Source organism: Pongo pygmaeus, chromosome 14 (genome assembly GCF_028885625.2).
Source record: "Pongo pygmaeus isolate AG05252 chromosome 14, NHGRI_mPonPyg2-v2.0_pri, whole genome shotgun sequence".
Lineage (NCBI taxonomy): Eukaryota > Metazoa > Chordata > Mammalia > Primates > Hominidae > Pongo > Pongo pygmaeus.
The window spans coordinates 49,886,225-49,909,860 of NC_072387.2; the positions used below are offsets into that span (position 1 = coordinate 49,886,225).

At 41.5% G+C, this 23,636-nt stretch overlaps 1 protein-coding gene across 6 annotated transcripts in view; it reads left to right on the top strand.

Moving 5' to 3' along the window:
* Window positions 1–8,622: 8,622 nt before the first annotated feature.
* NAA16 (N-alpha-acetyltransferase 16, NatA auxiliary subunit) overlaps window positions 8,623–23,636 on the top strand; it is a 66,430-nt gene continuing 51,416 nt past the window's right edge. For 3 of the 6 annotated variants that reach the window (XR_008493346.2, XR_008493347.2, XM_063650783.1), the window contains exons 1-6: window positions 9,282–9,603; window positions 14,877–14,961; window positions 16,815–16,919; window positions 18,664–18,821; window positions 21,076–21,210; window positions 23,401–23,554. Coding sequence is in view for 4 of the 6 variants with exons in the window: in XM_063650783.1 (XP_063506853.1) it covers window positions 9,550–9,603; window positions 14,877–14,961; window positions 16,815–16,919; window positions 18,664–18,821; window positions 21,076–21,210; window positions 23,401–23,554 (691 nt within the window). In the remaining 2 variants the exon portion in view is untranslated. Of the gene's footprint in view, window positions 9,604–14,876; window positions 14,962–16,814; window positions 16,920–18,663; window positions 18,822–21,075; window positions 21,211–21,445; window positions 21,563–23,400; window positions 23,555–23,636 lie in introns of those variants that run through there. The other 3 variants (XM_054446575.2, XM_054446576.2, XM_063650782.1) reach the window with 2 other exon arrangements.

Genomic DNA, 23,636 nt, shown 5'->3' on the forward strand with positions numbered 1-23,636 from the left:
GACAATTGTATTTAAACTTTCTTCTTCAGATAAGAAATTCCAGAAAGAGTCTTTCTTATTTATTTATTTATTTATTTTTATTTTTTTGAGATGGAGTCTCCCTCTGTTGCCTAGGCTGGAGTGTAGTGGCATGATCTTGGCTCATTGCAACCTCCCTCTCCCAGGTTCAAGCGATTCTCCTGCCTCAGACTCCCGAGTAGCTGGGATTACAGGTACCCACCACCACCACATCTGGCTAATTTTGGTATTTTTAGTAGAGACAGGGTTTCACCATATTGGCCAGGCTGGTCTCGAACTCCTGATCTTAGGTGAGCCACCCGCCTCGGCCTTCCAAAGTGCTGGGATTACAGGTGCGAGCCACCATGCTTGGCCAAGAGTCCTTCTTAGGGTGCTTCTGGAAACAGGATCAGAGAGACAGGAAGGTGGGAGAAGGGGCAGAGAGAGAGAGACCTTTGTTCTCAGGCTTATTTTTGAGGATTTTCAAAAGCACTCAGCATGGCTATATTTGGGGAATCATTTCTGTGCCCCAATACAGGGAAGAAAAGGGAGAAACACACTAGATCTGGATTTTTTTTTTTAATTTTTTTTTTTTGAGATGGGGTCTTGCTTTGTCACCCAGGCTGGAGTGCAGTGACACAATCATGGCTCACTGCAGCCTTGACCTCCCGGGCTCAAGTGATCCTCCCACTTCAGCCTCCCAAGTAGCTGAGACCACAGGTGTGCACCACCACGCCTGGCTAAATTACTTTTTGTAGAGATGGGGCCTCCTTATGTTGCCCATGCTGGTCTCAAACTCCTGGGCTCAAGTGTTCCTCCTGCTTTGGCCTCCAAAGTGTTGAGATTACAGGTGTGAGCCACTGCGCCTGGCCTAGATCTAGAATCTAAAGCACTTGGCAACTTGAGAATAAGAAACAGCAGTCAAAATTGATTATAAAATTTTGAGGCAAGCTGGGTGTGGTGGCACCTGAGTAGTCGGAACCTGTAATTCCAGCTATTCAAGAGAGCACCTTGAGTAGATGGAACCTGTAATTCCAGCTACTCAAGAGGCTGGAATATATATATTCCAGATAAGAAATTCCAGAAAGAGCCTTTCTTATTTATTTATTTTTGATTTATTTTTATTTTATATGTATATATATTTGATGCTAACTGCAAGAGTGGTGTCAATAACAAAAACAGAGTAGTTTTCTCTTTTTTTTTGGACTACTTTGATGGGAAGATAATAAATTTTATTTCAACTGTTAAAGTAGGAAATGCTTATAAGACATCCAGATGGAGATATAAAACAATGAGAATGAAGGCCAGGAGATCAAAAGGGGACTTGAAACTGGAGACAGATTTGAAGTAATCTACTTGGTGTTAATAATGACGCTATGGGAGCAAGAGAATTTATTAATTTTGTATTGCTAGTGCATTAATTCTGTACATGCTGGTCTTGCACATAGCAGGTGTTCAATGAACATGTTCTATTGTTGTTTTTGAAAAAGAAAATAGAATTATCTAGATAATCTACATTTAGGAGAAGAACGAGGACTTGATTGAGGACCCAAAGGATGACCAAGAAGAGGTACAGGAGAAAACCCAGAATTCTGCAGGGTCTTGGCGATGCAAGTGTCAGAGCCATTTGAACCAGAGGTACTCCATCTTGAGTGAGGGCTAAGAAAACTGAGGCTGGGACTTGCTGGGCTGCATTCCCAGGAGGGTAGGTATTCCTAGCCTCTAGGTTAACGGAACAGATTAATAACGTTTACTAACAGACCCAGACTCAGGAATGTCCTGATATCCTGATGTCTTGAAAACAAAAGCACTCCTAATTTTGCTTGAAAGATAAATATCGATTCTTGCAAAATATAGTAATTAAGAAAATTAATTGTTTAAATCACAAACCTTTGTAGCAGAGCAAATCTCCCCATGTTTTTTTTTTTTTTTTTTTTTGTTATCCTATATATAAATAAACATTGTACCTAGCGGTGGGCGCGTTCCTCCTCTTACTTTCAGGAACGCCCTACTCTGTCTATAGAGTAGCTATTCCTTCACCACTTTACTTCCTTAATAAACTTGCTTTTGCTTTGCACTGTGGACTTGCCCCAAATTCTTTCTTCGGTGAGATCCAAGAACGCTCTCTTGGGGTCTGGATTAGGAGCCCTTTCTGGTGACATAAGAAAGAGAAATTGATGAAGGAGAGGGTGGTCTGCTGTGTGAAATGCCAATGAGAGATTAAGGACCCTGTGGACTGAGAAACTTTTTGGAATTGGCCAATTCTTAAAAATATAAGCTCCATGAGGGCAGATTTTTTTTTAGAGGCAGGATCTTACTTATTGCCCAGATTGGAGGGCAGTGGCTATTCACAGGCACAATCACAGTGCACTGCAGCCTCAAATCCCTAGGCTCAAGTGATGCTCTTGTCTCAGCCTCACAAGTAGCTGGAACTACAGACGTGTGCCTGGGCTTCCGCTGAGAGCAGATATTTTTGACTGTTAGAAGACTGCCTGTAACATCGTAGGTATTCGACAATAAATACTGTGAACAAAAATTCTCTGAAAAGGAATTTAGAAGAAAGAAACTGTTCCAATGAACAGTCTGCAAACTGGGGAGACACAGCCTTTGGTACAAAAGGAAGGTACATTCCAGAGAACAAAGGGAGGGATTGTTTTTATATAGAAAGTACCTACCCAGGTTCCCATGCTCCTCCATTTACGTAGATGAAGGATGCAAACTTGCTTAGATCTGATTGGTTGATGTTTGCTGAGTTTTGATTGGTTGACATAGGTTACAGCTTATTGGTTGGTTCAGGTGCCTAAACAGGAACAGGCAGCTATGAAAGTTGCAAAGTTAAGCAAAAGCTTGTAAGGAACTCAGAGTACATGTATTATCTCTAATCAGCAAATGGCCAATTGGCTCTATTTTCAATTCAGGCCCAGTTAGACACTAAGGATTTATCTTGAAGGACTGGCTTTTTCAGGTTTCACAACGCAGAACAAATGAACTGGTGATATTTCAGAAAACACTTTCAGAAAAGTGTTGGGCACAGAAGCCAAATCTTAAGTATTCAATAGAGTTGCCACTTTCCTAAACAATATCCAACTATTTCTCATCTGTTTTCCCCATGTAGTCAGAGTGATTTAATGCAGTTGTGTGATAATGGCTCACTGAAGCATCAACCTCCCAGGCTCAAGCTATTATCCCACCTCAGCCTCTTAGGTAGCTGGGACTACAGGCATATGCCACTATGTCTGGCTAATTTTTAAAATTTTTTGTAGAGACAGGGTCTCACTATGTTGTCCAGGTTGGTTTTGAACTCCTGAGCTCAAGTGATCCTCCTGCCTTGGCCTCCCAAAGAGATGGGATTATGGGTGTGAGCCATTGTGCCTGGCCAGAATGACTTTTAAAAAATTAAATCATCAGATCATGTAACTTGCCTTCTGAAAATGTTTCAGTGGATTCCCATTGAATTTAAGATTAAAAACAAAAACAAAAACAAAACCACATTGCCTGATACCGTGAACTCTGCACAACCTGGTCTATATTTTCAACTGTATTGCATACCACTTTACTTCTCCTGCGCTACACTCCAGCCACGTCCTTTAACCAGAGAGGAGAGACAAGTTCTCACCTTTCCCTTCTATTCCTTCATCATACCAATCTTCTTCCTGCATTAGGGCATTTGCGTGTGGTTCCCTTTGTTTAGAATATGCCATCCCATGACATGTGGTCCCCCACCAGGATCTCCCAGCCAAACTTCCTTCTCATCCTCAGGTTTCTGTTCAATTGTCATTATCACCTCCCCAAAGGGTTCTCATTCCTGTGTACTTGGTTTAAAGTAGTCCTTCCCTCAGTCCCCATTGCTCTCAAATGACCTTGCTTTGTGTCCCTCATAGGACTTGGTGTAAGTCCCTCATAGGACTTCATACAGTTTGGAATTACCTTATCTATTTGTTTATGTGTTTATAATCTGTCTCCTCCCACTAGGATATAAACTATGTAAAGAGAGAGAACATGCAAACTGGAAGGAGAGTAACTGATGAATAAAATTTGAGGAAAAGCAAAAAGGGATGAGATGAAGAACTCAAAGGGAGGAATGAGAGTACCTTTCTTTCTCAGAAAAAAGAGCCGGCTGGGCGCGGTGGCTCACGCCTGTAATCCCAGCACTTTGGGAGGCCGAGGCGGGCAGATCACGAGGTCAGAAGATCGAGACCACCCGGTCAGAAGATTGAGACCACCCTGGCTAACACGGTGAAACCCCGTCTCTACTAAAAATACAAAAAAAATTAGCCAGGTGTGGTGGCGGGCACCTGTAGTCCCAGCTACTCCGGAGGCTGAGACAGGAGAACGGGGTGAACCCGGGAGGCGGAGCTTGCAGTGAGCCGAGATCGCGCCACTGCACTCCAGCCTGGGAGACAGAGTGAGACTCCATCTCAAAAAAAAAAAAAAAAAAAAAAAGAAGAGCCAAGAACATGGAAGAGAGCACAGAAACATCGGGAAGTCTGGGGTGGAACACGTTGTGTAACCTGATAAGTTATTTTCCCATCAGCCTTTAATTATATAGTTAAATTGGCTGTGGGAATAGCAGCAAACTATTTGATTTTAGGTTGCCAGATGGCTCTGAAAGACATGCATGTATATGGGGTGGAGAAAATCCTTTTCCAGATTCTTTTCTCCTTATCTACTAGGCTGAACGAAAAGAATCAGTGGCCCATATTACGTATGTAAAAAGGGCTTTGGGAACTGCAAAGGTCTTTACAGATGTGGTTACTGTTATTTTACTTTATGCATGATTCTAAAGGAGGTATGCACTGTCTGAAGTGCCAGGAAGGAGCATCTGGGTGGATGTCCATGATGGCCCCAAAGGGACTTCAGCATTTTTCCTGAGAAACAGTGAGTTCAGATTTACACAGTATTTGTTTTTTATCACAGGCTTTGAAATGACTAAGCATTAAATTCACATAACACTGCTGTGAAACACATTATAATAATGTTATTATAACCCCATTTTCTGTTGAAAGGTAGAAACAAGATCTGTTCCAGACTAAACAGGAAGTCAGTAATAAGATTATAGTTACTGGTTAATCTAGGCTTTCTGATTGTGCATACATTACATCTTTTGTACACATAAGGTTCAGGATGACAACTACCAGCACCATGATTGGTGTTCTTTTCTATTCCCTCCCTCTCCCCTCACTCCCACACTAGTGTAGACAACCAAGGTGATATGGTTTGGATTTGTGCCCCCCCCCCACCCCAATCTCATCTTGAATTGTAACCCCCAGTGTTGGAGGAGGGGCCTGGTAGGAGGTGACTGGATCATGGGGACAGATTTTCCCTTGTGTTCTCATGATAGTGAGTGAGTTCTCACGATCTGGTTGTTTAAAAGTGTGTAGCACCGCTGGGCATGGTGGCTTATGCCTGTAATCCCAGCACTTTGGGAGGCTGAGGCGGGTGGATCATGAGGTCAAGAGTTCGAAACCAGCCTGGCCAACATGGTGAAACCCCATCTCTACTAAAAATACAAAAATTAGCTGGGCATGGTGGTGCATGCCTGTGGTCCCAGCTACTCAGGAGGCTGAGGTAGGAGGATCGCTTGAACCCAGGAGGTGGAGGTTGCAGTGACTGAGATCATGCCACTGCACTCCAGCCTGGGCGACAGATGAGGCTCCATCTAAAAAAAAAAAAAAGTGTGTAGCACCTCCTCCTTCACTCTCTTCTCCTCCAGCCATGTAGGACGTGCCTGCTTCCCGTTTGCCTTCCACTATGATTGTAAGTTTCCTGAGGCCTCCCCAGCCATGCTTCCTGTATAGCCTGTGGAACTGTGAGCCAATTAAACTTCTTTTCTTTATAAATTACCCAGTCTCAGGTAATTTTTTATAGCAATGTGAGAACAGACTAATACAAAAGGTATGTGTGTATGGTGTGTGAAAGACAGATGAAGAAAATATTAAATATGAGTATTTATAACTATATATAACTATAGTTTGTAACTAGTAGCCAACTAGTGCTGCTTTCTAGTATTTGGGATTGCAGATTTTCTTTGCGTGACTGTGCTTCCCTGGGAGATGCTGGCACGGAGCTGTGTGTCCTGGGAAGGGGAAGTTGACAGTGGGTAGGAGGCTGCAGAGTGCACGTGAAGAACCTTCCTGGGCTGCTGATTTAGGGGTTGGGGAGAGCAATGGTGAATGAGGATTATGATTTAGCTGCTACCACAGAGAGTGAGGTTAGTTAATGATTTGTAGTAAATAAGGCTGGAAGAGGCCCACAGGAAACTTTCATAAAAGATAAACGTTCCCTGTCTTCAAAATATTTACAGTTGGTACTATGCTTTTCTTCCCTTCTCTTGTATATTTCTTTTAAAAATCTAATTTGTCATTTTGAAATAGGTCTAGAAAAGTCCATGTCCTATGAGGGTCAAGTGAGGGCTTGACTGAAGCACTGAAGGTTTGGCTCTTCCCATGAGTAACCCTTTACCTCTGATGATGTAGATACATGATGATGTAGATAAATTGGGAGCCAAAGGTTTTCAGGAATTAGTAATGCCCTGGTAAGCAAACTGTGGCTAGGAATTATGGCAGTGGTTGAGTATGAGGGTGCTGAAAGGAGGCACTTCTGTGTGCCTGCTCAGTTCTCTGGGTGGGGGACTGCCATTTGTTCAGGTGCGACTCAGGCAAGCTTCCAAAGCAGCTATACCTGCCCACTTCCTAACAGCTTGGGCAGCGTGGGAGCTCTGCAGAGTACACATAAGCCCTTGAAACCCCACTTTTATTTTTTTCTTTCCATTTTTTATTTTAGACTCAAGGGGTAATGTGCAGATTTGTTACACGGGTAAATTGCATGTTGTGGGGGTTTGGTGTACAGATAGTCTTGTCACCCAGGTAATCAGCATAATGCCCTATAGGTAGTTTTTCAATCTTCACCCTCCTCCTACTCTCCACCCTCAAGTAGGCCTCAATGGACCTATTGTTCCCTTATTTGTGTCCATGAGTACTCAGTGTTTATAGTTCCACCTGTAAGTGAAAACATGTGGTATTTGATTTTCTGTTCCTGCATTAATTCATTTCGGATAATGGCCTCCAGATCTATCTGTGTTGCTGCAAAGGCCATGGGCTCATTCTTTTTTGTGGCTGTGTAGTATTCCATGGTGTATATGTACCACATTTTCTTTATCCAGTCCACTGACGGGCATCTAGGTTACTTCCATGTCTTTTATTGTGAATAGTGCTGCGATGAACATACACGTGCATGTGTCTTTTTTTTTTTTTTTGAGGCAGGGGTCTCACTTTGTTGCCCAGGCTGGAGTGCAGTGGCATGATCTTGGCTCACTGCAACCTGTCTTTCAGGCTCAATTGATCCTCCCACCTCAGCATCCCAAGTAGCTGGGACTACAGGCACTTGCCACCATGCCCAGCTAGTGTGTGTGTGTGTGTGTGTGTGTGTGTGTGTGTGTGTGTTTGCCATGTTGCCCCGGCTGGTCTCCAACTCCTGAGCTCAGGGTGATCCACCTGCCTCAGCCTCCCAAAGTGCTGGCATTACAGGCGTGAGTCACTGCACCTGGCCGTGCATGTGTCTTTATGGTAGAACGATTTATATTCTTTTGGGTATATACCCAGCAATGGGATTGCTGTGGACCCCCAATTTTAATGACAGTACTTTCCCTATTTTAAAGGACTCTTATGATCCTGTGTGAAACGTAGGAGATTGAAAGAAAAAAAAAAGACTCCTATGATTCTTTCATCTCCAACCAACTTAGGCTAGAAAGAAGGAAAATCAAATAGGCAGGCACTGTGGCTCACACCTGTAATCCCAGCACTTTGGAAGGCCGAGGTGGGCAGATCACCTGAGGTCGGGATTTTGAGACCAGCCTGACCAACATGGAGAAACCCCGTCTCTACTAAAAATACAAAATTAGCCGGGTGTGGTGGTGCATGCCTGTAATCCCTGCTACTCGGGAGGCTGAGGCAGGAGAATCGCTTAAACCTGGGAGGTGGAGGTTACAGCGAGCTGAGATAGCGCCATTGCATTCCAGCCTGGGCAACAAGAGTGAAACATCGTCTCAAAAAAAGGAAAATAAAAAAGGGCAGCCCAGTTCTGATTACAGCCGACTAAATGCAGTTACTCATCAATTACTTTATAGTCTCAGAAATATGCACCCATTAAGATTCAGCACATGTATGAATAAACTTATGTACCTAATGTTTACACACACCTTAATACTAACCCTACACTGAATGTACAGTTTATTCTTGCCACTGTTGTATCTTTCTAGATTCACACATTACCACCAATATGCTGCCTTTTATTTGTTGTAGAAAGTATCCCAGAGTTGGAAGATCCTGAATTTGAAGCCTGTTTCTCCCATTATTATATGGCTTGTAGGAAGGGGAACCATCTGAAGAGAAAGGGTAGGTAGACTCAGAAGACCAGTGGCCTTATAAAACCCTAATTCCGGCCGGGCGTAGTGGCTCACGCCTGTAATCCCAGCACTTTTGGAGGTTGAGGCGGGCGGATCACGAGGTCAAGAGATCAAGACCATCCTGGCCGACGTAGTAAAAGCCTGTCTCTACTAAAAATACAAAATTAGCCGGGCGTGGTGGCGCATGCCTGTAATCCCAGCCATTAGGGAGGCTGAGGCAGGAGAATCCTTTGAACTCGGGAGGCGGAGGTTGCAGTGAGCCGAGATAGCGCCACTGCACTGCAGCCTGGGCGACAAGAGCGATACTCCATCTCAAAACCAACCAACCAAACAAACAAAAACAAAGATTGTAAATATTTGTTTGGTTTGCACTGGAAAGAAAAGGCTTCTCCTTAGAGTCTGAATCAAGGAGGAAAAGGAAGGAAAACAAGTTCATCTTACATCAAAAGTCTACTTTGCGTTGGACACTTAAATTCCTAAATGGGGAGAAATGCAAAAAACTCTGACTCTTCAGAGTCATAACTAACATTATCTTGGGCCACAAGCTTATCAAGAGTGCAATACAAGGCAGTGTCTTCTCTTTTCTACTTAAAGGAAAATTCTCATTTTTATTTATTACTTTATTGCAAGGAGAAGCAGACAATAAGTAGGAGTCTTATGAGGCGTTCTGATGCATAGGAGCAATGGTGAATGAGGATGGTGACTCACCACCCCGTGGGACTCCAGGGTTTTGGTGAAAGCTCGCTTGAGCCCCAGGGGGTGCCGAGATTGCGGCGAGGGGAGCCGCAGCCCAAGGCAAATCCACGCAGTTGGTCCCCGCCCCCGTAGTCACCCGCAGCCCCTCGCCGCAGGGCGCTCCGTGCATGCGCACAGAGTCCGGCTCGGGAGGCGGACCCTGGCTGCCATCTTGCAGCGCGCGGGAACTGCCGCCGCCGCTGGCCAAAAAGCGGAGTCCAGGGAAAGCGTGTCCTGCTCAGACCGCCTTCCTTCTCCATTGCCACCCGTGCCGAACAGCCAGGCTGCCCAACTGCAACTGTAGACCAATGAACTAATCCATCGCCCGCAGCCCGACTCTCAGCAGCGGTTCGTCCCGGTGCCCACCCCCGCGAAACGGAGCGCCCCGGCACCTAGCCTCCCCGCCGGCCACGATGCCGAACGTGCTGCTGCCGCCCAAGGAGAGCAACCTCTTCAAACGCATCTTGGTGAGTGGCCGTAGGCCGCGCTGCCGCCCCCCGGTCCCCGGGTCCTCGGGCCTTAAGGGCAAGCGGTCTGGTGGCGGCCGGCGCGGGCCAGGCTTGGCCTTCGCTGACCACCGCTCTTTGTTTATCTCGGAGCTCGCGGGACCCCACTTTCCCGCTCCGGCCGGCCCAAGGGGGCCGCCGAGCCGCTCCTCCGCGCGCTTCCTTTCCTCAGTCTGCGGCGCTCGCCTCACACCCGCCGCGCTCTTTCCAGAAACTTCACGCCGCCCTCCGCAGTGCCCGGGCACAGCCGCCTCGGCCGGTAGTGGCTGCCGTGCTCTCTGCCGCGGCGGGCTCGCGGCAGCCCCTCAGGGATCCTCCCCGGTTGGTTTATTTTGCCAGTCTCCCCTCGGCGAGGTGTTTTGCGTTCTGCATTTTCTGCTTTGCGTTTAATTAGATTGCACAGCGCACCCGCATACCTATTAAAGCGGGATCGATGCGATGGTGGAATTTTTCCTGGTTACGAGGAAATAAAACCGGCAACTCTAGGAAGCCAAGTCTGGCACCATCTCCCTTTGGGAAAAAGTTTGCCTGTTTGTAATGTACCTTATTTACCCTCTTTGGAAGTGAATAGTTGACTTGAAGTGCGTTTCTGAGTTGTCACCAACTTCAACACAGCTCTTTGCTTTCTAGTCGCACAGGCCTTGCTTGAGTAATTAACGCCGCGTGGACTGGCTGGTTTTGCATTTGAGGGGAGCATTTTTACTTTATTGCGGAGCATAATCCTGAATAATGGCCCCGTAGTGATGACCACTGCGGAGCCGGGTGGGCAGTTTTCTGTGGGCTGTGTGCCAGCGTCCCTGGTGGCTTTCCAGGTTCTGTTCTTCCAAGGAGAAGAGGCAGCATTCCTTTGCTTTCCTTAGTATCCTCTGGCTACCCTAGGTTTTAAACTAATGTTGTTAGTAGGTAACTGTCTTTTCTAGTTTATCTTTTCACCTAAAAAAAACTTTTATTTGCTAAACATGCATTTAGGTTTAAAGGTGAATTTATTGAAAGCTGGGTTGGCTATATGGCTGTTAGTTGTTGCTTAACTTTACTATAAATAAAATACTAACTTTAGAGTAATTTTAAGTATTAACAGCGGCAGATAATTCATAGTAGCTGTTCTGTTTCAAGTCGATAGAAACTTCACACTTAGTCTTCAGATTAGGATACATAGTAGATGGGATAATAATTTTAAATATTATGTGGTGCTTAGTTTTGAACCAATAATAAGATACAAATGTGAGAACATTAAAAATACGAATAATTAAAGCACGTGGCAGGTTGCTTCATTGGGCTTTGTATTTTTTAATTTTACTTCTCATGCCCTTTTATTTTACACAGCATGGAATTGGAGAAGTAACTTATTTATTTTAATTTTTAATTTTTTTTTGCCCCGGGAATCTGAAACATTAATGATAATATCATTTATAAATCGCTAGTTGGATTTCAGGACATTTGGCATCATACTTTAAAGATGATAGCACTTCTTTTCTCTCTATACGAGTTTTTTGTAGTTCAAATTATGGGTCAGTGTCATAAGGAAAAAGTTACATTATTCTCAAATTACAAAAAAGGTAGAGTTTATCCCCAAATAAATTGGGAAATGGTAACCACTAAAAAAAAAATCAATTATTTTGAGATGGAAGTCTCGGTTTGTTGGCCAGGCTACTGTCGAACTCCTGGCTTGAAGCGGTCATCCCACCTCAGCCTCACAAATTGCTGGGATTACAGATGTGAGCTACTGTGCTCCGCCAAGCTAAACATTTTTAAATCTAGGTATGAAATGTTTCTGATAAGGTTGCGTGAATTTAGGAGGATTCTGCATAAACGAATGATTTTATCATTTCACAATTGCAATAAATGTGGGTAAAATTTGGCTACAACAAATTCCATAGCAAACAGAAGTTTCTGTAATTAAATTATCTTTAAAGTTTAGTGGATTAAAGTGCTTTGCCACCAACAGTAAAATTTTTTCTATTGAAAAAACTCAAACACATCCACACAAACTGACCAGCTGGTTTTTTACATGTTCTACGTGGCTTATATCTGCATGTCTTATTCCCCAGACTGGATATTAATTAGCGTTACAGTTTGTTGAATTTTGGAGCTATTCCATGCCCTGTTTTAGAAAGAGACAAACCTAAGGATGGTAAATGACCAAGTGGCTAAGGTTCTCTGTCTGGTTAGTAGCAAAGTTGAGACTAGAATCTATCGTTTCTGCTTAGTATATAACGGTTCCTGAGTGAATGTTGATTTGTCTTTTTTTTTTTTGCGAGAGCGTAGCGCTCTGTCACCCGGGCTGGAGTGCAGTGGCAAGATCTCAGCTCACTGCAACCTCTGCCTCCCAGATTCAAGCGATTCTCATGCCTCAGCCTCCCGAGTAGCTGAGATTACAGGTAGACCTGTCTTTACCTGAGTACTTGGACTCTGGGGCCAGACTACCTGGTTAAGAGTTGTGGCTCTGGCACTTAATAGTTATATAAACTCTATAACTATGCCTCAGTTTCTCTATCTAAATGGGGATATCATGCATCTCATAGGCTTTCCTGGGATTTAAATAAAGAGTAAATAAGCTGTCATGGGATGAAGGAAAAAATAACAGTGTCTGGATGTATAGTAAATGCTTCCAATAGGTGTTAACTATTATTACTGTTATTGGCAGTATGATTATTATTATTTTCAGATAACTTGGTAAGTCAGAAAAACTAGTATTTCTATTTGTCTTTCTCAGTAGTTCCTTCCACTTGTTTTTTTCTTGTCATTTGTGAGACAGACTCTTGTAGTCAAACTCAGATTGTCATTTTTTATTTTAAAATATTTTTGGAATAGGCTCTATATTCACGTGGTTCAAAATTTAGGTTTCTCTCCTATCCTTATCCCAGAACCACCTAGTTCCCTTCCCCAGAGGCTGTCAAGAGGCCTCAATATAAACTTTTTTTCCATGAAGACTTTTCTAATTCCTTTCACATCCAGCCCGTGCTGCAAGGCTTAATGACGGTCTCATCCATTGCTAGTGGCATTTTGCTTTGAACTTAGTAGGCTGTATTTATGGAGCAGTTTCTTATTTGTTTATCCATGGCAATGCAGCAGTATTTAAAATAGGCTAAAGCCGGCGCAGTGGCTCATGCCTGTAATCCCAGCACTTTGAGAGGCTGAGTTGGGAGCTAGGATCACTTGAGCCCAGGAGCAAAAGACCAACATAGCAACAGAGTGAGACTTCATCTCTACCAAAAAAAAAAAAAAAAAAAATTTTAGCCAGGCATGATGGCATGATGGAAGTAGTCCTTCCTATCCACTCAGAAGGCTAAGGTGGGAGGATCACTTGAGCTCAGCAGTTTGAGGTTATGGTGATTATGTCACTGCACACTAGCCTGGGCAACAGAGTGAGACTGTCTCTAAAAAATAAGAAAGATAGGTGAGATCATTGTTCTAAGGATCCATTATATGATGGTGGGGAAGACAGACACTAAATAATAGCATAAATAAGATTTCAGGAAATGATAGCACTGTGTGGAGAATAGAGTAACATGGTAGAGAATATGTTGGGGAAGGAAGGAGGATGGGAGTATTTGATAAAGTGGGCAAGTAGGGGACATATGAGACTTGGATAATGAGGAACCATCCATGGGAAGATCTAGGAAAGCATTTCAGGCAGAAGGAACACAAGTGTAGGAGGCCTGAGGTGGGGATAAGCTTGGCATGTTGAGTAATGTAACACCCAGTGTGACTGAACAACGTAAGCCAGGGAAGAGTGGAAAGCGATAGGGTGTTCTCCGCATCAGTGGCTGCCAGGGAGAGATGTTAATTGCGTACCCTGGCTGGTGGCATTCGGAAATAAAGATGTTGCTTATCTTTGCATTGGACTAATGATGGTCTTTGGAGTAAGACCAGAGTTTGCAGCTAAGCTGAGCAGCTTATAAACAAGTTTTTGAACCTCTGGAGTTTCAGTTTCCACATCTCTGAAGTGGAAGTAATGACACCTACATTAAAGAATTGGTATTAAGTAAGAGATTACAAATTTTATACAGACATATCATAGCTGCTCAATAAGTGGTAGTATTTGTGTGTGTGTGTGTGTGTGTGTGTGTGTGCACATCCATGCACTTTGGTTTCATTCTTGCAGTAGCAAAGGCTTTTAGTGCAGTTTCTGGTATTTTTCTGTTGCCACATATGTTTTTGCTTAAATTTTTTTTTTCGAGATAGTGTCTTGCTCTACTGCCCAGGCTGAGTGCAGTGGCACAGTCATGCCTTACTGCAGCCTCAGCCTCGCGGGCTGAAGTGATCCTCCCACCTCAGCCTCCCAAGTAGTTAGGACCACAGATGTGCACCACCACGCCTGAGTAATTTTTAATTTTTTTGTAGAGATGAGGTCTTGCTTTATTCCCCAGGCTGGTCTTGAACTTCTGGGCTCAAGCAGTCCTCTCGCCTTGGCCTCCCAAAGCATTGGAATTATTTTGAATTAAAAAATTCTGCGTACTAGGAAAGGGAAACAAAATAAAAAATTCTGTGGCAGTATTGATTGATGAATTGTCATTTTTTTCTGTTTGTTTGTTTTGAGACAGGGTCTTACTCAGTCGCCCAGGCTGGAGTGCAGTGGCATGATCTCGGCTCACTGCAGCTTCCAGCTCCTGGGTTCAGGTGGTTCTCCTGCCTCAGCCACCCGAGTAGCTGGGATTACAGGCATGCGCCACCACGTCTGGCTAATTTTTGTAATTTCTTTTTTTTTTTTTTGAGACAGAGTCTCGCTGTGTTGCCCAGGCTGGAGTGCAGTGGTGTGATCTCTGCTCACTGCAACCTCCACCTCCTGTGTTCAAGCGATTCTGCTGCCTCAGCCTCTTGAGTAGCTGGGGTTACAGGCACGCGCCACCACGCCCAGCTAATTTTTGTATTTTTAGTAGAGACGGTTTCACCATGTTGGCCGGGTTGGTCTCGAACTCCTGAGCTCAAGCGATCCGCCCACCTTGGCCTCCCAAAGTGCTGGGATTGCAAGCATGAGCCACCTTGCTCAGCCACATTTCCTGTTTTTTAAATGTCTTTTTTCATGGTCTTTTATAAAAATGAAAATATGTAGATTTTAGAACAATTTGACAAGAATAGGTAACAAAAGTACACTGCATGTTTGTAAGTGATATCTTTTCCATCACGTTTTAGACCTGATTTTGGATCTTGAATTAAGAATATATGATGCTGTGAAAAGTTGCTCCATTGTGTATTCATTTGATAAAATAACTGTTGTTCATATTTCTTTACAGAAATGTTATGAACAGAAGCAGTACAAAAATGGCCTCAAGTTTTGCAAGATGATTCTGTCGAACCCAAAATTTGCTGAACATGGAGGTATTGTCTCATGTGAGAGATTGCTTTAGGGAAATCAAATTCTAAAACCAAGGATTAACAGTGAAAGAAGAGTATTTCCCAGATTCCAAGGCCTTGCAGTTCTCTATTAGAGTGCATAAATGTTCAGCATTTTTTTAATGCTTTATATGAGTCTTCTAGATTACCTGTATTATCCTTAAGTATGTATACTTAAGGATAAGATTAGGATGGTTCGTTTATCTATTGGGGAAAAAATTGGAGAAAGTATGTATCAGTATTTTTATGCACCTGATTTCCTTTATTACTTTGAATAGAATTTAAAGTTTATACCTTGGTTTCCTGTGTGTAAAATTAGGACAAAATTTGCAATATAAAAGTGTGAAGATATGGTCACCTGCACTTTATTCTTTGGTAGATGTGTTTTTTTTTTTTAGTATGTGCTGACATTTACATATGATATTACTAATTTACCATTAGATTTTATATTTTGAGTTGTTTTTCTAACACTGGTGTTAATGAAGTTTGTATTTTCTTGTTGTGTCCTTTTTCAGTAACAGCCAGTGTTAGAAGGGTGGATTAGGATAGACATGAAAATTACGATCCTGTAGCATAGCAAAGCTGGTTGAGATTACTCAATATCAGACTTGGATAATGGTTGAGATCATCTTATTGGGAAAATAGGCTGACCTTGCTCACTTTTCTAACAACATTTCAAAGATTCTTTGAAGGAAATGGAAAGAAATCTTCATTTCATAGAATTAATTTTAAAGCTTGTTTTCAAGCTTTTTAGCTGTGGAACCTTTATCCAAATGGTGCCTGTGGGAAAGTTCAATATGTAAAACAGATAAAAGGTGTTGGAGCAGGGTTTGGGCCACAGGATCACCATGTTCTGAATACCATAGAGTTTGAAAATCATTCTTCTTGCGTAATTCCATTCTTGTGGATAATTCAGAGAATTATTTCATCCTAAACCGTCTTGTATTAACTTCCTTACATGTTTTTTGTTGCCACTACCATCATCCAGTGTTGTGCTGTTGAAATGTGAACTTATGTTAATTAGCCTAAGTAGAATTTGTTGGAATAAACTTATCAAAAATGAAGTCTGTTCCAATATTGAATAAAGTGATTTTTAAATTATGTATTTGTCTTTATTAAGGTAGATTGAGTGTTTTTGTGTGGTTGTAAATCAGATTGATGATTGATTAGAATTGACCTTAGGTAAAAGCTGTGGAACTGCTGTGGTAGATTTAATTCCATAAGACTCATGTCTGCTTTATTAATTTTTTTTTTTTTTTTTTTAAGACAGAGTCTCACTCTTGGTGCCCAGGCTGGAGTGCAGTGGCACAATCTTGCCTCACTGCAACCTCTGCCTCCTGGGTTCAAGCAATGCTCCTGCCTCAGCCTCCCAAGTAGCTGGGATTACAGGCACATGCCACCATGCCTAGCTAATTTTTGTTTAGTAGAGACGGGGTTTTGCTGTGTTGGCCAGGCTGGTCTCGAACTCCTGACCTCAGGAGAGCCACCCGCCTCAGCCTCCCTGAGTGCTGGGATTACAGGCGTGAGCCATTGCGCCTGGCCTGCTTTGTTAATTTTTTCAGCAGAATAATATCAACCACTTTTACAGAGTCTTGTGAAGGGCAGAAACCATTTTAGCAACTCTGAAACTAAGGAATTTCAGAAAAGGACTTGGGCTGCTAAGCTTTAAGTAAATATTTAAATGTAGTTTTACTTTTTCTACTTGGAGAGAAGTTCAAACTGTGAGATTAAAAAGATGAATTGGAGCCGTAGTAATCCTTCAGATCTCAACTATTAAAGTACTATTAAGAGAATAGTATTCTGTCATTTGTAAATAGAGTTTAAAAATTATTTTTCAGAGACTTTGGCTATGAAAGGATTAACACTGAACTGTTTAGGAAAAAAAGAAGAAGCTTATGAATTTGTTCGTAAAGGACTTCGTAATGATGTCAAGAGTCATGTCTGTATCCTTTTGCAGTAGTTAAATAATGTTTTAGCTAGTTTTTTCCTAATTCAAATTAAATTTGTACTATGAAAATTCCAAACCTACGTAGAAGAGAGAATTTAATGAACTCTGTGTATCCATTACTCAACCATAATCATTATCAACATTTTGTAATATTAGTTTCTTTTTTGCTCGTGCCCCTCCTCCTATATTAATTTCATTTGTTCCCTACCCCGTGTTTATTTATTGGAGTATTTTAAAGGAAATCTCTATAAAATGTGCTTACTTCTGTTGTGCTTAGTGTTGGAGAAAAGTTACTTTGATAATTGTATGTGACTTGAAACCCATTTTTTTCTTAAACATAATTAACAGGGTAATACTTTCCTATTATTCCAAATACTGACTTTTAGTTAATCATATGTTAAAATTTGTGTGTCTTAAACTTTCTTTTAGACATTTGAGAAGAAAAACTTAAACTTACTTTAAAACATTTTACTTAAGTATGATATTGGTTCTTGAGCTTGGTTTCTGTTAACACAGAGACATAGCTGTTACTTAATTTGATCTTTATAATTGTGTTTTTCTTTGGGTAATATCCCAGTGTGTAAAAAAAAAAATTTTTTTGTTTTTTTGCGGGGAGGGAGTCTCACTCTGTCACCCAGGCTAGAGTGCAGTGGCATGATCTAGGCTCACTGCAACCTCCACCTCTTGGGTTCAAGCGATTCTCCCACCTCAGCCTCCCGAGTAGCTGGGACTACAGGTGTGCGCCACCATGCCTGGCTACTTTTTGTATTTTTAGTAGAGATGGGGTTTCGCCATGTTGGTCAGGCTGGTCTCGAACTCCTGACCTCAGATGATCCACCCTCCTCAGCCTCCCAAAGTGCTGGGATTACAGGCGTGAGCCACCATGCCCGGCCAAAAAAAAATTTTTTTTTAAAGGATGGAGCATTGAAATTGATTTTCATTTGTTTTGCTTATCTGTATGTTTATCTGCATTTTTTTTTTCACATATTGCCCTTGCATTTTAATTTGTTACATTTAATTCACTTAGCCACATACTGGTATTGAACACGAATAAGCTTAGTAGTGTTTTCACATATTTAGCTTAGAGTTTTCTCAAATTACTGAGTACTTATTTCTTTATCCCAGTGCTAACCCCAGAGTGAAGAGAAGGGCATGTAAGTATGATAGTTTTGTGGGGCTTTTGGCTCCAAGATATGCTAAGACTTTATTTTATAAGAAATACAACTTATTTTTTGTGACCTTTAATATAACTAGGGAAGTAGGTGATAGTTACACTTACTTTAGAATTGATTGACTAAATTTGTTTCAAAAAGTAGTTGCAGTTTTTGTATATATTCTGTTTCAAGACATCCTGATGAAGAATAGGTGAATGTTGAGGTTGCTGGGGTAGGAAAGTGATGGGATAGAGGGTAGAAAATGTGAAGAATTTTTGTCAAGCATTCTTTAAGGTTACTTAAAATATTACAGAAAATTTCAAACATGTACACAAGTAGAGAGAACAGAATAATGACCCCCTCCCCATGTGGCCATTACCCAGGTTCAGCAGTTTGACAATTATCAGCCCAGCCTGCCTTGATTTCGTCTTTAACTTCCCCTCACCATTCCCCTCCCTCAGACTCCAGATCATTCTGAAACAAATCCCAGGCAAAATACCATTTCTTTAATGTAAGTTTTATATTAGATATGTAGCATAGAATATTCTAGTGTCTGTGTATGTCTTTGTTTCCTTAACTTAATAGGTTGGCATGTATATGGACTCTTGCAACGTTCTGATAAAAAATATGATGAAGCTATAAAATGTTACCGAAATGCCCTCAAATTAGATAAAGATAACCTGCAAATTTTGAGGGATCTCTCACTGTTGCAGATCCAAATGAGGGACCTTGAAGGTTACCGAGTAAGTACTTCATTCTTAAATGCACATGATTTTACAGTAGATAAAATCTAAGAGCGTGTCAATTCAGAATGAGGTGAGCATAAGCCAAGATCAGGTAGATTTGATTGTTCATTAGAAGGTGTATGTCGCTTGGGACCTTCCTCCTCAGTCATAGTTGTGGCACTAGATTTCTACTTGAGTATCCAAAAAGAATAACTGGTGGGGTGAGGTGGCCCACGCCTATAGTCTCAGCAGTTTGGGAGGTTGAGATGGGAGGATCACTTGAGGCTAGGAGGTAGAAACCAGCCTGGGCGACATAGGCCAGACTCCGCCTCTACAAATAAGAAAATTAGACCGGTGTGGTAGTTCACACCTGCAGTCCCAGCTATCCAGGAGGTTGAGGCAGGAGGATCCCTTGAACCTAAGAGTTGAGGCTGCAGTGAGCCGTGATTATGCTACTGCACTCCAGCCTGGGCAACAGAGCAAGACTTTTTCTCAAAAAACAAAAACAAAAAAAACTGGTTTTTAAAACATTCTTAATTCATTAATTATTTAAAAAATAGAGACAAGGTCTTGCTATGTTACCGAGGCTAGTCTTGAACTCCTAGGCTCCAGTGATCTTCCCACCTCACCCTCCCAAAGTTCTGGGATTACAGGCATGAGCCACTATGCCTGGCCATAAATGTTTAACTGGAATATCTATGTGCAGCTGCTGTACTAGATTGTTTGTGGGTTTGATATTTACAAATTTGATAAACTAATAAGGATTTTATAATTGACACCTAAACATAAAAGTAGCTTTTAAAAATTATTGGTTAGTAAATATTTTAAAAATGTGAGAAGCGTTGCCATAAATCAGTCTTTCTGTAGTTGAGACCTCTTCAGATTTGCATCTTCAACTCTCTCCTGGACATTTCCATGTGCTTATTCCACTTAGTATCCTAGAATCAGTATGTCCAACATGGAATTCTCTTACTTTCTTATGAGAAGGAAGCCACTAGGTTCTAACAGTTTCCTTTAAATACATTATTTATATACTTCTTACTTTTGCCCTCTACTGCCATATAAGCCCTCATACCCCATGCCTAGATTTTTGCAGCCACTTTAAGGGCTCTGCTGAACTTATTATAATAATAATGGCACCACTCTTCAAAGCGTGTATTTTTTTTCTTCAGCTGTGTTTAGCAGCTTAGATGCAGTTGGAGTTAAAATCAGTTATCTTTATGAATGAGGCATAGAAATTAAGAATATTGGCAAAACAGTGGTTGCTAAAGTGGATTGTGAAGTAAATAAAGTTAAAAGAGAGCTAGGCTTGGTATTTATGTGTCTTAGTCCTGGCTACTTGAGAGGCTGATGTAAGAGGATCGCTTGAGCTCAGGAGTTTAGTCCAGTCTGGGCAACATGGGGAGACTCTGTCTCTGAAAGAAAAAAAGGAGAGCTGGTGGTGAAAGTGTGAAGGGCCCAGGAAGTACAGACACTGGTGGTGTCAAAGAACAAAAGAACAGGGGTAGGAATGTCATCAAATGATAGTGTTGGCAGCATGGGAGCTGTGGATAGAGAGTGAGACACCTAAATTTATGATTTCTGGGTGGCAGTAACATCTAGGCTATGGCTGTGGGAGTGGGCCTCTGAATGGAGTGGAGGAGAAAATCATTAAAGATTAGAAAATCTTGGGGCTTAGAGGATAGGTTGTGGGATGGGTGATACACATTAGTGTTGCATTTGCCCAGGATAACACCAAGAGTTGACAGAGAAAATAATACTGACCTAGACTTTAATAAAGGATTTGGGAATGACAGAGAAGCAACAGTAAAAATAAGGGATAATCAGATGTTTGGGTGTTTCCCCTGGCTGTGTCTGTCCTGTGTCTGGCCAGTTATTACAATGTATTTACACTGTAAATACATGTAATTCATATAATAGTTTTATAAGTAGCAAAATCTAGTTTAATAAAAAACCATCTTAGTCTTCTTACAGAATATTTAGTTACCAAAAAAAAAAAAAAAATTCTCATTATTTAAAAGTAATTTAATAAGGCAGTCCAAAGGCATGGGCCCCAATGATGTTTCAGTGACAGCCTCACAGTGAGTATTACAGGATATTCTAGAACTTTAGTAATTTAGGTAAGAAACATAAAAAGTACTTCTGTTTTATTCTGAAACTGATCTTTGTTGATATAGTTCATTAGAAATGTGTTAAAGGTTAGATTGTTTTCCTAAAACTGATGAAATAATGTTTTAGAGAATGTTTAGCAAGTTAAAACGTTTTTTTTTAGGAGACAAGATACCAGCTTCTTCAGTTGCGCCCCACACAGCGTGCCTCCTGGATTGGATATGCTATTGCATACCATTTGCTGAAAGATTATGATATGGCCCTAAAACTGTTGGAAGAATTTAGACAAACTCAGCAAGTAAGAATTTTAATGTTTCCTTCTACCTTCACAAACGGAGTAGTTGACTTCTAAATTGTCCCTGCTCTCAAATGGGAATTAAAGTATTTGAAACCTATGGAAAACTGGAAAACTTTTTGACGTAATTGGAAACAGTTAAAATGTAGGAATGTTTTCTCTCTGTTTTTTTTTTTTTTTAAGAGACGGGGTCTTGCTATGTTGTCCAGGCTGGTCTCGAACTCCTGGGCTCAAATGATCATCCTGCCTCGTCTTCCTAAAGTGCTGGGATTACAGGCATGAGCCACCACGCCTGCCTCCACGTTTCAATGGAGAATATTCTACATGTGGATTCAGCTGCAAGTTGATGGAGATGGTGTGGATTGAGTCACTTCACTTAGAGTTAATCCCCCAACCTTGAGTCTCTTTTCCACTCCTCTGTTTATCTGTCATTTCATAATCTTGACCCTGTCTGGAGTTTTCTAGGACAGATAGGCATTCTCTGTAGTAATTTCCTCTTTATGGATACTCTAGACTTGAGCTTCTTCCATCCTATTTCACTTACTCCTTTGCATTCTGTTTTCTAGAAATTTGTTGAAATCTTAAATAGTATCCTCTATTTATGGGTTTTTATATTTTTTAATCTGCTATTTTTACTCTCTTAAGGGAGGAAATAAATTTTGTAGTAAGGCCACCGTCTTTACTTAGGTTTTTAGCTTTTTACCTCACACCAGAGAATTGATTAGACTGGTTCTTTGTTTTTATCCAAGAATCAAGTTCTGACCAAAAGATAGTACTGTATCACATTTGATGGACTTGATTAAAAAACTTTCCTTTAAACACAAAATTATGACATTTTGATGGTTAAATTTAGGTGTTTGCAATTTCTTTCTTTCTTTTGTTTGAGACAGAGTCTTGATCTATCACCCAGGCTAGAGTTCAGTGGTGCAATCTCGGTTCACTGCAACATCCGTCTACCAGGTTCAAGCAGTTACCCTGCCTCAGCCTCCCGAGTAGCTGGGATTACAGGCCCCCACCACTGGGCCTGGCTAAGTTTTGTATTTTTAGTAGAGACTGGGTTTCATCATGTTGGCCAGGCTGGTCTCAAACTCCTGACCTTGTGATCCACCTGCCTCTGCCTCCCAAAGTGCTGGGATTACAGGTGTGAGCCACCGTGCCCGGCCAATTTCTGTTTTCTTTGCTTTACCTTTTTTTTGGAGATAGGATCTGACTGTGTTGCCCAGGCAGAAGTGCTGTGGCTATGCACTACAGTCTTGAACTCTTAGGCTATGACTAGGACTTGAACTCCTAGCTAGGACTGCTCCAGAGACTGAGGCAGGAGGATAGCTGGGACTACAGGTGTACCACTGTGCCTGACAATGTTGTTTTTTTTTTTAAGACATAATGCTGCTGCATTGTTAATAGACTATAGTGTAGTGTTAATATAACTTTTTTAGTTTAGTTTTTTTTTTTTTTTTGAGACTGAGTTTCACTCTTGTTGCCCAGGCTGGAGTGCAGTGGCGCAATCTTAGCTCACTGCAACCTCCACCTCCGGGCTGAAGCGATTCTTCTGCCTCAGCTTCCTGAGTAGCTGGGATTACAGGCATGCGCCAGCACGCCAGGCTAATTTTGTATTTTAGTAGAGACGGGGTTTCACCATGTTGGACAGGTTGTCTCGAATTCCTGACCTCAGGTAATCTACCCACCTCAGCCTCCCAAAGACCTGGCGTTACAGATGTGCGCCACCATGCCTGGCCAACGGAACTTATATGCACTGGGAAACCATAAAATTGTGTCACTCACTTTATTATGGTGGTCTGGAACCAAACCCACAATATCTCCAAGGTATACCTGTAATTGATTTTTCTTCATTGATCTTTTATTCTGTGACCTTGGTAAACACTTTTATTAACTCTAGTAGGTTTTTTTTTTTTTTTTTTTTGTAGATTCTGTAGTATTTCAACCATTTTTATATTTGTATGTAGGATTTGTTGACCTGTGCCACTTGGGGATAGACAGAAGTACCACCCTATTATTTGTTTTAAATAATGCATTCATTTTTGGTGTTGTTAATCACTCTTCTGTTTGTATCTGCTTGTGGGTTGCTTTCTTGTTTGTGTGAATGACTCCTGAGAAGGCAAGGCAGTTTAATTAAAGGTCTGTAACTGCTTTATATAATTATAGAAATAAAGTAATTTGGTCATTCTTTTTCAGGTTCCTCCAAACAAAATAGATTATGAATATAGTGAACTGATATTATACCAGAATCAAGTGATGAGAGAGGCAGATCTGTTTCAGGAATCTTTGGAACATATAGAAACATATGAGAAACAAATATGTGATAAACTTTTGGTGGAAGAAATTAAAGGTAAGTTGGCTTGCCTTTTTTTAATGGCCTCAAACAGAAAACAAAAAAACTATATATTTTATTCTTTCCTAAGTCTTAATGT